The sequence below is a fragment of the Hyla sarda genome, chromosome 4, assembly GCF_029499605.1.
Source record: "Hyla sarda isolate aHylSar1 chromosome 4, aHylSar1.hap1, whole genome shotgun sequence".
NCBI lineage: Eukaryota > Metazoa > Chordata > Amphibia > Anura > Hylidae > Hyla > Hyla sarda.
Window position 1 is genome coordinate 14,226,644 of NC_079192.1, and position 12,992 is coordinate 14,239,635.

At 49.4% G+C, this 12,992-nt stretch overlaps 1 protein-coding gene across 1 annotated transcript; it reads right to left on the reverse strand.

The window, feature by feature from the left end:
- Positions 1-8,200: 8,200 nt before the first annotated feature.
- On the reverse strand, positions 8,201-12,447 carry LOC130366739 (zona pellucida sperm-binding protein 3-like). Its single transcript, XM_056569065.1, has 8 exons — positions 11,953-12,447; positions 11,484-11,602; positions 10,065-10,168; positions 9,759-9,936; positions 9,572-9,692; positions 9,274-9,365; positions 9,032-9,165; positions 8,201-8,643 (listed from the first exon to the last, which is right to left on the reverse strand). The coding sequence occupies exons 1-8, from the start codon at positions 12,445-12,447 to the stop codon at positions 8,399-8,401; spliced, it is 1,488 nt and encodes a 495-aa protein (XP_056425040.1). The 3' UTR covers positions 8,201-8,398.
- Between the last annotated feature and the right edge of the window lie 545 nt (positions 12,448-12,992).

The following is a 12,992-nucleotide window of genomic DNA, read 5'->3' on the forward strand; positions in this document are numbered from 1 at the left end:
ACCCCCACGTTCTAGGGACTCTGGCTATGGGGACCTATACACACAGGTACCGGATAGGATGCGGTACCGGGACACCACAGTCTCATCAGCGGGGTCAGCACAATAAGCAAGACAAGATCAAGCTGATTCATTTCCAGCTTCTCCATTCATCTCAGGAGCTCCAGTTTCCGCACCTGTCTTTTTGGGGGAATCCAGTTCTTCCCAAATACAATGGGGATCCCTTTACGTTGAGGGACTTCAAAGAGAAGATACAAAGTATTTTTGTTTTTTATTCTTTTCCCCCTAACCAACAGGTGTAGTTACTTACAGGACAGCTGCAGGGGCCTGCACTGGAGGAGGTCCGCACCTGGCCGGCAGCCGACAAGGCTACAGTGGAGGAAATCTTTGAGGGGCTTTACCAAGTGTTCGAGTCTCACTCCCCCTCTGAGGTACGTCTAAGGCTATATGAGCGATGTTAGAAGCCAGGTGAGACTCTTCGGGCATATGCTGTGGCATTACAGAATGCTTTAGAAACGGTGCAAAAGTTAGATGGCATTACACCCATACAGGGTAACAAAGTGCTGATGGACCTGTTCATAGATGGGACACAGAATAAATGGGATAAGGGCCAACTTAGGATGCTGGTGGTGCAGAAATCCCGATATGCTTTTCCCAGCCTTTAAGAGACTAGCTATCAAGGTTATTGAGTCAGGGCCCGAGGCAGAGGAAACTAGTGCCCCTTCTGGTGAGGCCCCAGGAGCCTCGGTACAACCAGTACCCCCTCCACAACCTATTCCTGCACCTACTCCCACTAGTTCCTGGACTGCAGACCTACAGAATGTACGACAGGACATAGAACATTTCACTAAAGCTTTCAAGGAGATGGTGGGCAGGTCTGAGTCCTCTAGGCCTGATATGCTTACACCTAAAAGGCCTGCCCCTCGTCCTGTTCATCCACCCAATGTTCCCCCGGTGAGACCACCTCGGACTCAGTGGCCTATTTGTAGTTTTTGCAATAAGACTGGACACTGGGCTTTAAATGGGCATCCCCTGGGGTCGAGGACCGCACCCCAGGAGTAATTGCTGAAGGTCCAGAATCAACCAGTATTGTCACGATGCCGGCTGGCAGGAGGTGGATCCTCTGTGCCAGAGAGGGATTGGCGTGGACCGTGCTAGTGGACCGGTTCTAAGTCACTACTGGTGTTCACCAGAGCCCGCCGCAAAGCGGGATGGTCTTGCTGCGGCGGTAGTGACCAGGTCGTATCCACTAGCAACGGCTCAACCTCTCTGACTGCTGAAGATAGGCGCGGTACAAGGGAGTAGACAGAAGCAAGGTCGGACATAGCAGAAGGTCGGGGCAGGCAGCAAGGATCGTAGTCAGGGGCAACGGCAGGAGGTCTGGAACACAGGCTAGGAACACACAAGGAAACGCTTTCACTGGCACAATGGCAACAAGATCCGGCGAGGGAGTGCAGGGGAAGTGAGGTATACATAGGGAGTGCACAGGTGAACACACTAATTAGAACCACTTGCGCCAATCAGCGGCGCAGTGGCCCTTTAAATCGCAGAGACCCGGCGCGCGCGCGCCCTAGGGAGCGGGGCCGCACGCGCCGGGACAGGACCGACGGAGAGCGAGTCAGGTACGGGAGCCGGGGTGCGCATCGCGAGCGGGCGCCACCCGCATCGCGAATCGCATCCCGGCTGGAGGCGGTATCGCAGCGCACCGGGTCAGTGGATCTGACCGGAGCGCTGCAGTAGCGAGAGTGTAGCGAGCGCTCCGGGGAGGAGCGGGGACCCGGAGCGCTCGGCGTAACAGTACCCCCCCCCCCTTGGGTCTCCCCCTCTTCTTAGAGCCTGAGAACCTGAGGAGCAGACTTTTGTCTAGGATATTGTCCTCAGGTTCCCAGGATCTCTCTTCAGGACCACAGCCCTCCCAATCGACCAAAAAAAAGGTTTTCCCTCTGACCTTCTTGGAGGCCAGTATCTCCTTTACTGAGAAGATGTCCGAGGAGCCGGAAACAGGAGTGGGAGAAACAAGTTTGGGAGAGAAACGGTTGATGATGAGTGGTTTAAGAAGAGAAACGTGAAAGGCATTAGGAATACGAAGAGAAGGAGGAAGAAGAAGTTTGTAAGAGACAGGATTAATCTGGCACAAAATTTTGAAAGGACCAAGATAGCGTGGTCCCAATTTGTAGCTAGGAACACGGAAGCGGACATATTTAGCGGAGAGCCATACCTTGTCTCCTGGAGAAAAAATGGGGGGAGCTCTTCTTTTCTTATCAGCAAACTTCTTCATGCGTGATGAAGCCTGTAAGAGAGAATTTTGGGTCTCTTTCCATATGGTGGAAAGATCACGAGTTATTTCATCCACAGCGGGCAAACCAGAGGGCAAGGGAGTAGGGAGGGGGGGGAAGAGGGTGACGGCCGTACACCACGAAAAATGGGGATTTGGAAGAAGATTCAGAGACTCTGAAGTTATACGAGAATTCGGCCCATGGTAGAAGATCTGCCCAGTCATCCTGGCGGGAGGAAACAAAATGCCGTAAATAATCACCCAGGACCTGGTTAATTCTTTCTACTTGCCCATTGGATTGAGGATGATAAGCAGAAGAAAAGTTTAATTTAATCTTGAGTTGTTTACAGAGAGCCCTCCAGAATTTTGACACGAATTGGACGCCTCTATCCGAGACGATCTGCGTGGGCAACCCGTGAAGACGAAAAATGTGTACAAAAAATTGTTTTGCCAACTGAGGCGCTGAAGGAAGACCAGGAAGAGGGATGAAATGTGCCATCTTGGAGAATCGATCAACGACCACCCAAACAACAGTGTTGCCACGGGATGGGGGTAAGTCTGTAATAAAGTCCATACCAATCAGAGACCAAGGCTGTTCGGGGACAGGCAGAGGATGAAGAAGACCAGCGGGCTTCTGGCGAGGAGTCTTATCCCGGGCACAGACAGTGCAGGCCCGCACAAAATCAACAACATCCGTCTCCAGAGTCGGCCACCAATAGAAACGAGAGATGAGTTGCACGGATTTCTTGATGCCCGCATGGCCTGCGAGATGGGAGGAGTGACCCCATTTGAGGATTCCGAGGCGTTGGCGTGGAGTGACGAAGGTCTTCCCTGGAGGATTTTGCCTGATGGAGGCTGGAGAAGTGGAGATCAGGCAGTCAGGAGGAATGATGTGTTGCGGAGAGAGCTCTACTTCCGAGGCATCCGAGGAACGAGAGAGAGCATCGGCCCTAATGTTCTTATCGGCAGGCCGAAAGTGAATTTCAAAATTAAATCGGGCAAAGAACAGAGACCACCTGGCCTGGCGAGGATTCAGCCGTTGGGCAGACTGGAGATAGGAGAGATTTTTGTGATCGGTGTAAATAATAACTGGAAATCTTGATCCCTCCAGCAGATGCCTCCATTCCTCAAGTGCTAATTTAATGGCTAGTAGCTCTCGATCCCCGATGGAGTAGTTCCTCTCCGCCGGAGAGAAGGTCCTAGAAAAAAAAAAAACACAAGTAACAGCATGCCCGGAAGAATTTTTCTGTAGAAGGACCGCTCCCGCTCCTACTGAGGAGGCATCTACCTCCAATAGGAAGGGTTTAGATGGGTCAGGTCTGGAGAGCACGGGAGCAGAAGAAAAGGCAGACTTGAGCTGTTTAAAGGCGTCTTCCGCTTGAGGAGGCCATGACTTAGGATTGGCATTCTTTTTGGTTAAAGCCACGATAGGAGCCACAATGGTGGAAAAATGTGGAATAAATTGTCTGTAATAATTGGCGAACCCCAAAAAACGTTGGATAGCACGGAGTCCGGAGGGGCGTGGCCAATCTAAGACGGCAGAGATTTTGTCTGGATCCATTTGTAGTCCCTGGCCAGAGACCAAGTATCCTAGGAAAGGAAGAGATTGACATTCAAACAGACATTTCTCCATCTTGGCATAAAGTTGATTGTCACGAAGTCTCTGAAGAACCATGCGGACATGCTGGCGGTGTTCTTCTAGGTTGGCAGAAAAAATCAGGATATCGTCCAGATACACAACAACACAGGAATATAAGAGATCACGAAAAATTTCATTAACAAAGTCTTGGAAGACGGCAGGGGCGTTGCACAGGCCAAAGGGCATGACCAGATACTCAAAGTGTCCATCTCTAGTGTTAAATGCCGTTTTCCATTCATCCCCCTCTCTGATGCGGATGAGATTATAAGCACCTCTTAAGTCCAGTTTGGTAAAGATGTGGGCACCTTGGAGGCGATCAAAGAGTTCAGAGATAAGAGGTAGAGGGTAGCGGTTCTTTACCGTGATTTTGTTAAGACCGCGGTAGTCAATGCAAGGATGTAGGGAGCCATCTTTTTTGGACACAAAGAAAAATCCGGCTCCGGCAGGAGAGGAGGATTTGCGGATAAAGCCCTTTTTTAAATTTTCCTGGATGTACTCAGACATAGCAAGAGTCTCTGGGGCGGAGAGAGGATAAATTCTGCCCCGGGGTGGAGTAGTGCCCGGGAGGAGGTCAATAGGACAGTCATAAGGCCTGTGAGGAGGTAGAGTCTCAGCTTGTTTTTTGCAAAATACATCCGCAAAGTCCATATAGGCCTTAGGGAGACCGGTTACAGGGGAAACCACAGGGTCACGGCAAGGAGTACTGGGAACCGGTTTAAGGCAGTCCTTGAAACAAGAGGTACCCCAACTCTTGATCTCCCCAGTGGACCAATCCAGGGTTGGGGAATGGTGTTGAAGCCAGGGTAGTCCAAGGAGAATATCGGAAGTACAATTGGGGAGGACCAAAAACTCAATTTTTTCGTGATGAGGTCCGATGCACATTAGGAGGGGCTCCGTGCGGAAACGTATGGTACAGTCCAATCTTTCATTGTTAACACAATTGATGTAGAGGGGTCTGGCGAGACTGGTCACCGGGATGTTGAACCTGTTGATGAGAGAGGCCAAAATAAAATTTCCTGCAGATCCGGAATCCAAGAAGGCCATAGTAGAGAAGGAGAAGGTAGAGGCAGATATCCGCACAGGCACAGTAAGACGTGGAGAAGCAGAGTTGACATCAAGGACTGTCTCACCTTTGTGCGGAGTCAGCGTACGTCTTTCCAGGCGGGGAGGACGGATAGGACAATCCTTCAGGAAGTGTTCGTTACCGGCACAGTACAGGCAGAGATTCTCCATGCGGCGTCGTGTCCTCTCTTGAGGTGTCAGGCGAGACCGGTCGACCTGCATAGCCTCCACGGCGGGAGGCACAGGAACGGATTGCAGGGGACCAGAGGAGAGAGGAGCTGGGGAGAAAAAACGCCTCGTGCGAACAAAGTCCATATCCTGGCGGAGCTCCTGACGCCTTTCGGAAAAACGCATGTCAATGCGAGTGGCTAGATGAATGAGTTCATGTAGGTTAGCAGGGATTTCTCGTGCGGCCAGAACATCTTTAATGTTGCTGGATAGGCCTTTTTTAAAGGTCGCGCAGAGGGCCTCATTATTCCAGGATAGTTCTGAAGCAAGAGTATGGAATTGTACGGCGTACTCGCCAACGGAAGAATTACCCTGGACCAGGTTCAACAGGGCAGTCTCAGCAGAAGAGGCTCGGGCAGGTTCCTCAAAGACACTTCGAATTTCCGAGAAGAAGGAGTGTACAGAGGCAGTGACGGGGTCATTGCGGTCCCAGAGCGGTGTGGCCCATGACAGAGCTTTTCCAGACAGAAGGCTGACTACGAAAGCCACCTTAGACCTTTCAGTAGGAAACTGGTCCGACATCATCTCCAAGTGCAGGGAACATTGAGAAAGAAAGCCACGGCAAAATTTAGAGTCCCCATCAAATTTATCCGGCAAGGATAGTCGTAGGCCTGAAGCGGCCACTCGCTGCGGAGGAGGTGCAGGAGCTGGCGGAGGAGATGATTGCTGAAGCTGTGGTAGTAGCTGCTGTAGCATCACGGTCAGTTGAGACAGCTGGTGGCCTTGTTGCGCTATCTGTTGTGACTGCTGGGCGACCACCGTGGTGAGGTCGGCGACAACTGGCAGAGGAACTTCAGCGGGATCCATGGCCGGATCTACTGTCACGATGCCGGCTGGCAGGAGGTGGATCCTCTGTGCCAGAGAGGGATTGGCGTGGACCGTGCTAGTGGACCGGTTCTAAGTCACTACTGGTGTTCACCAGAGCCCGCCGCAAAGCGGGATGGTCTTGCTGCGGCGGTAGTGACCAGGTCGTATCCACTAGCAACGGCTCAACCTCTCTGACTGCTGAAGATAGGCGCGGTACAAGGGAGTAGACAGAAGCAAGGTCGGACGTAGCAGAAGGTCGGGGCAGGCAGCAAGGATCGTAGTCAGGGGCAACGGCAGGAGGTCTGGAACACAGGCTAGGAACACACAAGGAAACGCTTTCACTGGCACAATGGCAACAAGATCCGGCGAGGGAGTGCAGGGGAAGTGAGGTATACATAGGGAGTGCACAGGTGAACACACTAATTAGAACCACTTGCGCCAATCAGCGGCGCAGTGGCCCTTTAAATCGCAGAGACCCGGCGCGCGCGCGCCCTAGGGAGCTGGGCCGCGCGCGCCGGGACAGGACCGACGGAGAGCGAGTCAGGTACGGGAGCCGGGGTGCGCATCGCGAGCGGGCGCCACCCGCATCGCGAATCGCATCCCGGCTGGAGGCGGTATCGCAGCGCACCGGGTCAGTGGATCTGACCGGAGCGCTGCAGTAGCGAGAGTGTAGCGAGCGCTCCGGGGAGGAGCGGGGACCCGGAGCGCTCGGCGTAACAAGTATTAAGACAGGTTTCTCGATGTATGTTGCCCCTTGCCCTTATGTGAAAATTTAAGTAGAGGGGGGTCCAGCTAGAGGCCTTGATAGATACCGGGTCTCAAGTGTCCACAATTACTCAATGGAGATGGGTAGAAGAATAGTTGGGGAAGGGGGTTGTTGGTGCAGATCATAGCAGCTATAATATGCCCTAGTCATGGATGCCATTAGTTTTGAATGAAGTCACCATATGCGCTATTTTCTGCAGACTGGATAATGCAGCAAACCGCGCTTTTGAGTCTGCTGAAAATATCGCATACAGTCTGAATAGAGTTTGGGAAATTGAAATGAATGGCATCCATTGCCCTTCGTTACAGTACATGTTGGCATCTTCTTTTCATCAGGATGCCGACAGATACCCTAGGGCAATGTGGACTGAGCCCTATACAGATTTACTGTAAGTCTGAGACCTTATACTAGTCCAGGAGAATAATCCAAAGGGCTGAGGGCATCTACCCTCTCATTTTAGTGATCAGTGGGGTCTTAGCATCTGGACCCCCAGCAGGGATGTGCACAGACATTTTGGGGAGCAGGAGCTCAAGTAGACAAAAGGGCACTTCTAATAAAAAAAACTGTTTGTGAAAACCTTACATAAGTTAACCCACAATTCCTGAGGTAAGGGACATCCAGCAGTCATATCAGCTGAATGGGACCCACATTACCCCACGGAGGTCCCATCAGTGATGGCATCCTAGGGCAGGGGCTCAAGCCCCCTTTTGAGTCTATGTGCACGACCCTGACCCCCAGAACAAGACTTCTGCCTTGTTGCAGGTTTATGTAAGGGATTGAGATTTTAAAGTTAAATGTTACGGTGACTTGTGGTAACCCATGGTAACAGCTTGTTTGAACACTGCGCTAGCGGATTTTCTGGATGAGGTTTCACCAACTGAAATAGACGAGTGTTCACACCCGAGATTCACATAATGGTGGAATTTGTTGTTGCAGGGGAACGATTGTTGTCCACCTTTATTTTGTGTGGTGCTAATAGTGAACATGGGCCAAGTTTATTAGGTGCATTCACTTACAGCTTTAATAAAAATGTAATTGACGTCTCATACAAAACCGTACACAACTAGATGTTTCCGGTTGTGTACGGTTTTGATCTTGTACATTATTTTTCCTGTGCACAGAACCGTGGTCTACTAAAAGGTTTGGATACAGGACTGTCCAGTTTTGGGATCTCTCAAACTTAATACACACATGGTTTTTAAAACATTACACTCAATGCAAAACACTGAGCATTAAAATACATAGTGTGTCGTCCCAGACTTCTGACCAGACCCCAGCTTCTACAAGTTCAATTTGCTGGGGGGGGGGGGGGGGGTTGGGTTATCAAAACCTGTCCTGAGGAAAAGTTGCTGAGCTGCCCACAGCAACCAGATTACATTTTTTTGAAAAGTGATTTGGTTGCCACTTTTCCTCTAGACCAGTTTTGATAAATCTCCCTCCATGACCCCAGTATAGAAGTCTATAGGTGATGTACAGCATATTTACATCCCAAGAACCTGCATGGTGCCCAGATCTCCACTGCCTCAGACCAGACGACAGTCATCCTGTATGAAGACTGACCCAAACTATTCATGTGTCATCCATAACACCAATCAAAAACAATGTTTATCAAAGTGTTTTATTTCTACACAGATTCTTTAGCAGAAAATCTTCTCAGAAGACATTTCACAGCCACAGTAAGAGCCACGGCAACAACCACTGAAGTGACAGATCCCACGGCCACCAGCACCCACAGCTGTAGAGGTCCATGTCCTGCACTCATCCTGGAAGCTTGGGCGGTTCCTGCTCTGGACATCTGGTTAGGCTCAGCTCCGGTCACTAGAAGAAGAGGACCCAGTGTGGCCAGGACATGTTCCTCCATATGAGAACCTGACAGAAGAAGAATTAGATTTACAGCAACACCAACTAAGACAAACGTTAGATAACATATACAAGGTCTTATGTCCAACAATCCTGAGCTGTAGTATAACACCACGAGAGCCACAAGTAGGACATTGGTCCTAACAAGTGAGAGAACTAGCCTGAACTAATGTACAGTCCAATACATAGAGGATTCTCCAGGACAATAAGGGGAGATTTATCAAAGCCTGTGTAGCGGAAGAGTGGTGCAGTTGCCCATAGCAACCAGACTGCTTCTTTAGAACTGTAAAAAATGACGAAAAAGCTATCTGGTTGCTATGGGCAACTGTTCAACTCTTCCTCCACACAAGTTTTTCTTCTATAAATCTTCCTCTTAGTGTAAGAAATGTTCACTCACCAACATCTCTCTTCCAAGGTCTTCTCTGCCTCCCAAGGGATGAGCCCCATGCTGATCTCTGGCCCCCAGCAGTAGCACAGGTCCCAGTGGTGCAGCACTGACAGATCCCACTTGGTCCTTCCACAGGTGACCAACTAGAAGACATTGAGATCACCATTGCATCATCCAACACCATTGTTTACACCATCTAAAGTCATGTTATCATTTGACCTGGATACTCACCCAGTTGTCTAGGATCTTACCTGCTGGATGCCTTGTTGTAGGAGCAGGCCTTGTTCACTGGGTCAGGGGTCTGGTTGATGGCAGCAGCTCTCAGGGAACAGGTGATATAGATCTAGAACAACCAAGACTAGTCATGATCTAGAACCCACACCATCTTACTATGAGCTCTTGTTGTGCAAAATTTGTACTACAGGTCTGGTAGTACAGATCCATCATCTAATCCTAACTAAGTGCAGGCACTTTTGGTTAGATGTCATCCTAAAAAGAATAGAAACTATATAAAGAGCACTGAAGTACAGATCATAAGATGGACCTTACCAGAGAGGCAGCATTGTTGGTGAACCTGAAGGCATCCACCATGAAGCGAAGCTTGTCTGCTTGGGGTCTTGGAGAAACAAAGACTGAAGAGGAATCTTCTTCCGTCCCATCCACCAAGCACCTGTAGAACAGATTAGTTGTAGACAATAGACTGAAGACCTGTACAGTATTGATGGTAGTAACTCACCCATAGTTAGAGATGATCTCATAGCGAGGAGTGGAGGCCACATCTGGCGTAATGGTGGCCACACAACTGTCCACAAACAGGATCATTGGGGCATGGTTCTGGGTCTCCAGAGAGGCTTCTATGTAGAACATGTCACCAAGCTGGAAGACCAGGGATGGACTGGGAGCGCTCCAGTCCGCTGAAGAGAAGATACTGGAGTGTTAGTTTAGGCCAGTGATTCCCCCAAACAGAGAGCCTCCAGATGTTACTTAACACTAGTATAGGCCAGAAGACTCTGTACTACCCTCGTACTGGAAAGAGTCTTACCAGTCATGAGACGCAAGGAGAAGGCCAGCCGCTCTTCTGAGGTCACCGTGGTGCTGAATGGAATCCATGTTGGCTTGATGGCTTTACTGCTCACATTACCGTGTCTAGACAAGAAACATTCTTTAAGGGGTTGTACAAAGGTAGTGAGAGTGCCATGTTTGGTCAGTGGAAGACTAAGGACTTGACCCTAGGGATGAGCCGCAGGGGCCATATTCGATTCGCGATATTTGGTGAGTATATTGATTATTCATCCTATGTTTGCAAAATTTGCATATTCGTTCACTTCCCCCTCCCCCCCCCATGTGAAAATTTCCATGAAATTTTGCATAAAAAGTTTGTAATGAAGAATTTTTTTTTTAACATACAAATATATAGCGCTATATGCTAAATATTCGTGAAATGCCAGTATTAGCAATAAAAATTGGCATTGTCAATATTTGTGCTCCACACTACTTGTCACAAGTAAGAACTTCTAGATTTTATGGTATTTTCTTTCCAGCCAACCATTGTGACACTGCAAACCTGGTATGCCAACCTAGTGCTAGTGTTTTTTGGATGTCTGGTAGGCTTTATGATGCCCTGATAAAACAGTAGGGAGGCATTTCTATATACCATCTCATGTAAAGGCATTATCCAGGATTGGAAAATCACAGCACCACACCGGTCCTCAGTTAGTGGGTGGTATTACATCAGTAGATCCAAACTGCAATACCACAACCTGAGGTCATGGTTGGCGCTGTGCTTTTCCAGTCCTACATTAGTAGTATTGCAGCTCTACTAAAGCAAATAAAGCCAAGTTGTAATACCACAAACTGAGTACAAGAGTGGGGCTTTCCTAATCCTTGATAACATGCAGCATGGAGAGTGCAGGGGAGCTGGATCCTGGAACATAGATTCAATCAAAAGTGCTTTTTAGAATTGAAGCGTTAACTCCAGTACATAATATCTTATCAGCTATCCCCAGGCCAACCACTGGGACCAGTGCAGTCTCCTTCCCGGCACCCCGGTGTTCTGAACACTGGCTCTTCTCTTGCTTGGCGCGGCCATGATTGACTCCCCCTCCAAGCATCACTATGGGAGTGCTGGAGATACAGTATTGGTGTCTGGATCTCCCATAAAGATACATGGAGGAGGCAAATTGATCCCTGCATGAGGAGAGCTAAGGCACCGGGCAGGAGATTACAGGAAGTCCGAGTAGTTGGATACCCTGCAATTAGACACGTATCTCTTGTCCTGGAGATATGGGATAAGATCTTCTGTACTGCAGTTCCCCTTTAGTTTACTAGGACCCTGAACCAGTTTCATGCTGCCCACAGGCAGCATAAAGCAGGTTGCTCTTAATCTCATGATATTCCTATAAAAATCACCCAATATTTATGCCCTCTCCACTACCAAACCACCTGCCCCGTATAGACTCACCTTGGGTAGAAGCACTGAATGGGAACCACAGCAGAGTTGGACCTGATGATGGGCACATTGCTGGAGGTGGTGGGGGTGTAGCGTAGGGCAGAGTTGTAGATCAGCAAGTCTGGAGTCATCTTGGGAAGAATTAGGTATATGGGTTATACACTGACTAAGACATCTAAAATGCAGTACAAGATCCTACATACATGTGAAGACCCCATAGATATGACCCTCCTGTTCTCTGGAATGGAACCTTAAACCGATTATAACAAGCTAGAATTTCATATGTACATGAAAGCAGATGCTACATTTATTGGGTTACATTAATGTCTCCTACTGAAAAACAACTCTGCAAGTCATATTAGCAATTACCTTATATAAGAGCAGTTCTGTACTGAGACACTTCTCAGGTCCAGTCATATGCACCATACTGGAGAGAACATTAGGAACAGAAGAAATCTCATGTTCTCCAGCGATCACTCACCTCTAAGATGTTCCCACAGTCTTGAAGGTCATTTTGGAAAACCACAACAGGATCTGTAGTCTGAGCTCCAGGGGGGCAGGAACCCAAGGACAGGTCTGAGGGCTTCACCAGCTTCCCATTCCCATAGAAGTCTCTCTTCACAGTCACCACCATGCTGTCCTCATTACACTGCACACTGATAGGGGAGGAGGAGGATTGTGGGGGAAGCTGTCGGGACTGATAGTCTCCTCTACCAAACCCAGGGCCCCATCCAGACACCGGCAGAAAACCTCTCGCAGACCCAACACCAGTGACTGAACCAGTCTGAGACCAAGGGTTTGATCTAGAAGAACCTAATCCAGAGGCAGATTGTCCAAGTCTTCTAGGAGATCCCCATTCAGGCTGGTTACTTCTCCAAGTGTTGGACTGGCGCCGGTGTCTACCCAAGGCACTGCTAAAGCCTGATCTATAGAGCAGAACCACTAAGAGACAACTCCACCTGATCCACAGCTCCATCCTGACTACAGGACAAGTCACATGAGGAGAGGGTGGAGGGAGCTGAGCTTTATACCCTCCCCATCACACCAACACCGCCCCACCTGATGCCTTATTACACTCAGCTGGACCTTCACCATTACTTCTCATCTAGTAATGAGGAGGAGACCCCATTTATTTCTATGGCTTGCACCACTAGTGACTCCATTTAGGGATGGACACACTATTTTGAAAAAGCGATATGTCCGGAAAGGAGTCACTAGGGGACTCTGTTCGGCCTTAGAATTGGGGTTCGCTGCTCCTGTTAACAGAATACCTCCGTATCACATTTTCGGCAGGATGCTTACAGATATCCATGAACTGGTGCAGGAGCGTAGTATGAACCTACCCTTCGGCTACGTTCACACGAGCAGATTTGCAGCGTATTTTGCTGCGCATCCTCCGCTGAGGGACCCTCTGTATTCTGCCTTCACATGTGCCTGCTTGGAACGGCATTACGCCGCTACGAGCCGACACAGTGCGATGTGCGAGTCGCCGCACGCATGCGCAGTATACTTGCACATTGC

Coding starts and splice junctions, on each gene's coding strand:
- LOC130366739 (XM_056569065.1), bottom strand. CDS start 12,447: ATGGAGCTGTGGATCAGGTGGAGTTGTCTCTTAGTGGTTCTGCTCTAT. Junction 11,603..11,952: donor ACTGTGGGAACATCTTAGAG/GTGAGTGATCGC, acceptor ATTCTTCCCAAG/ATGACTCCAGACTTGCTGAT. Junction 9,166..9,273: donor TACAACAAGGCATCCAGCAG/GTAAGATCCTAG, acceptor AATGTCTTCTAG/TTGGTCACCTGTGGAAGGAC.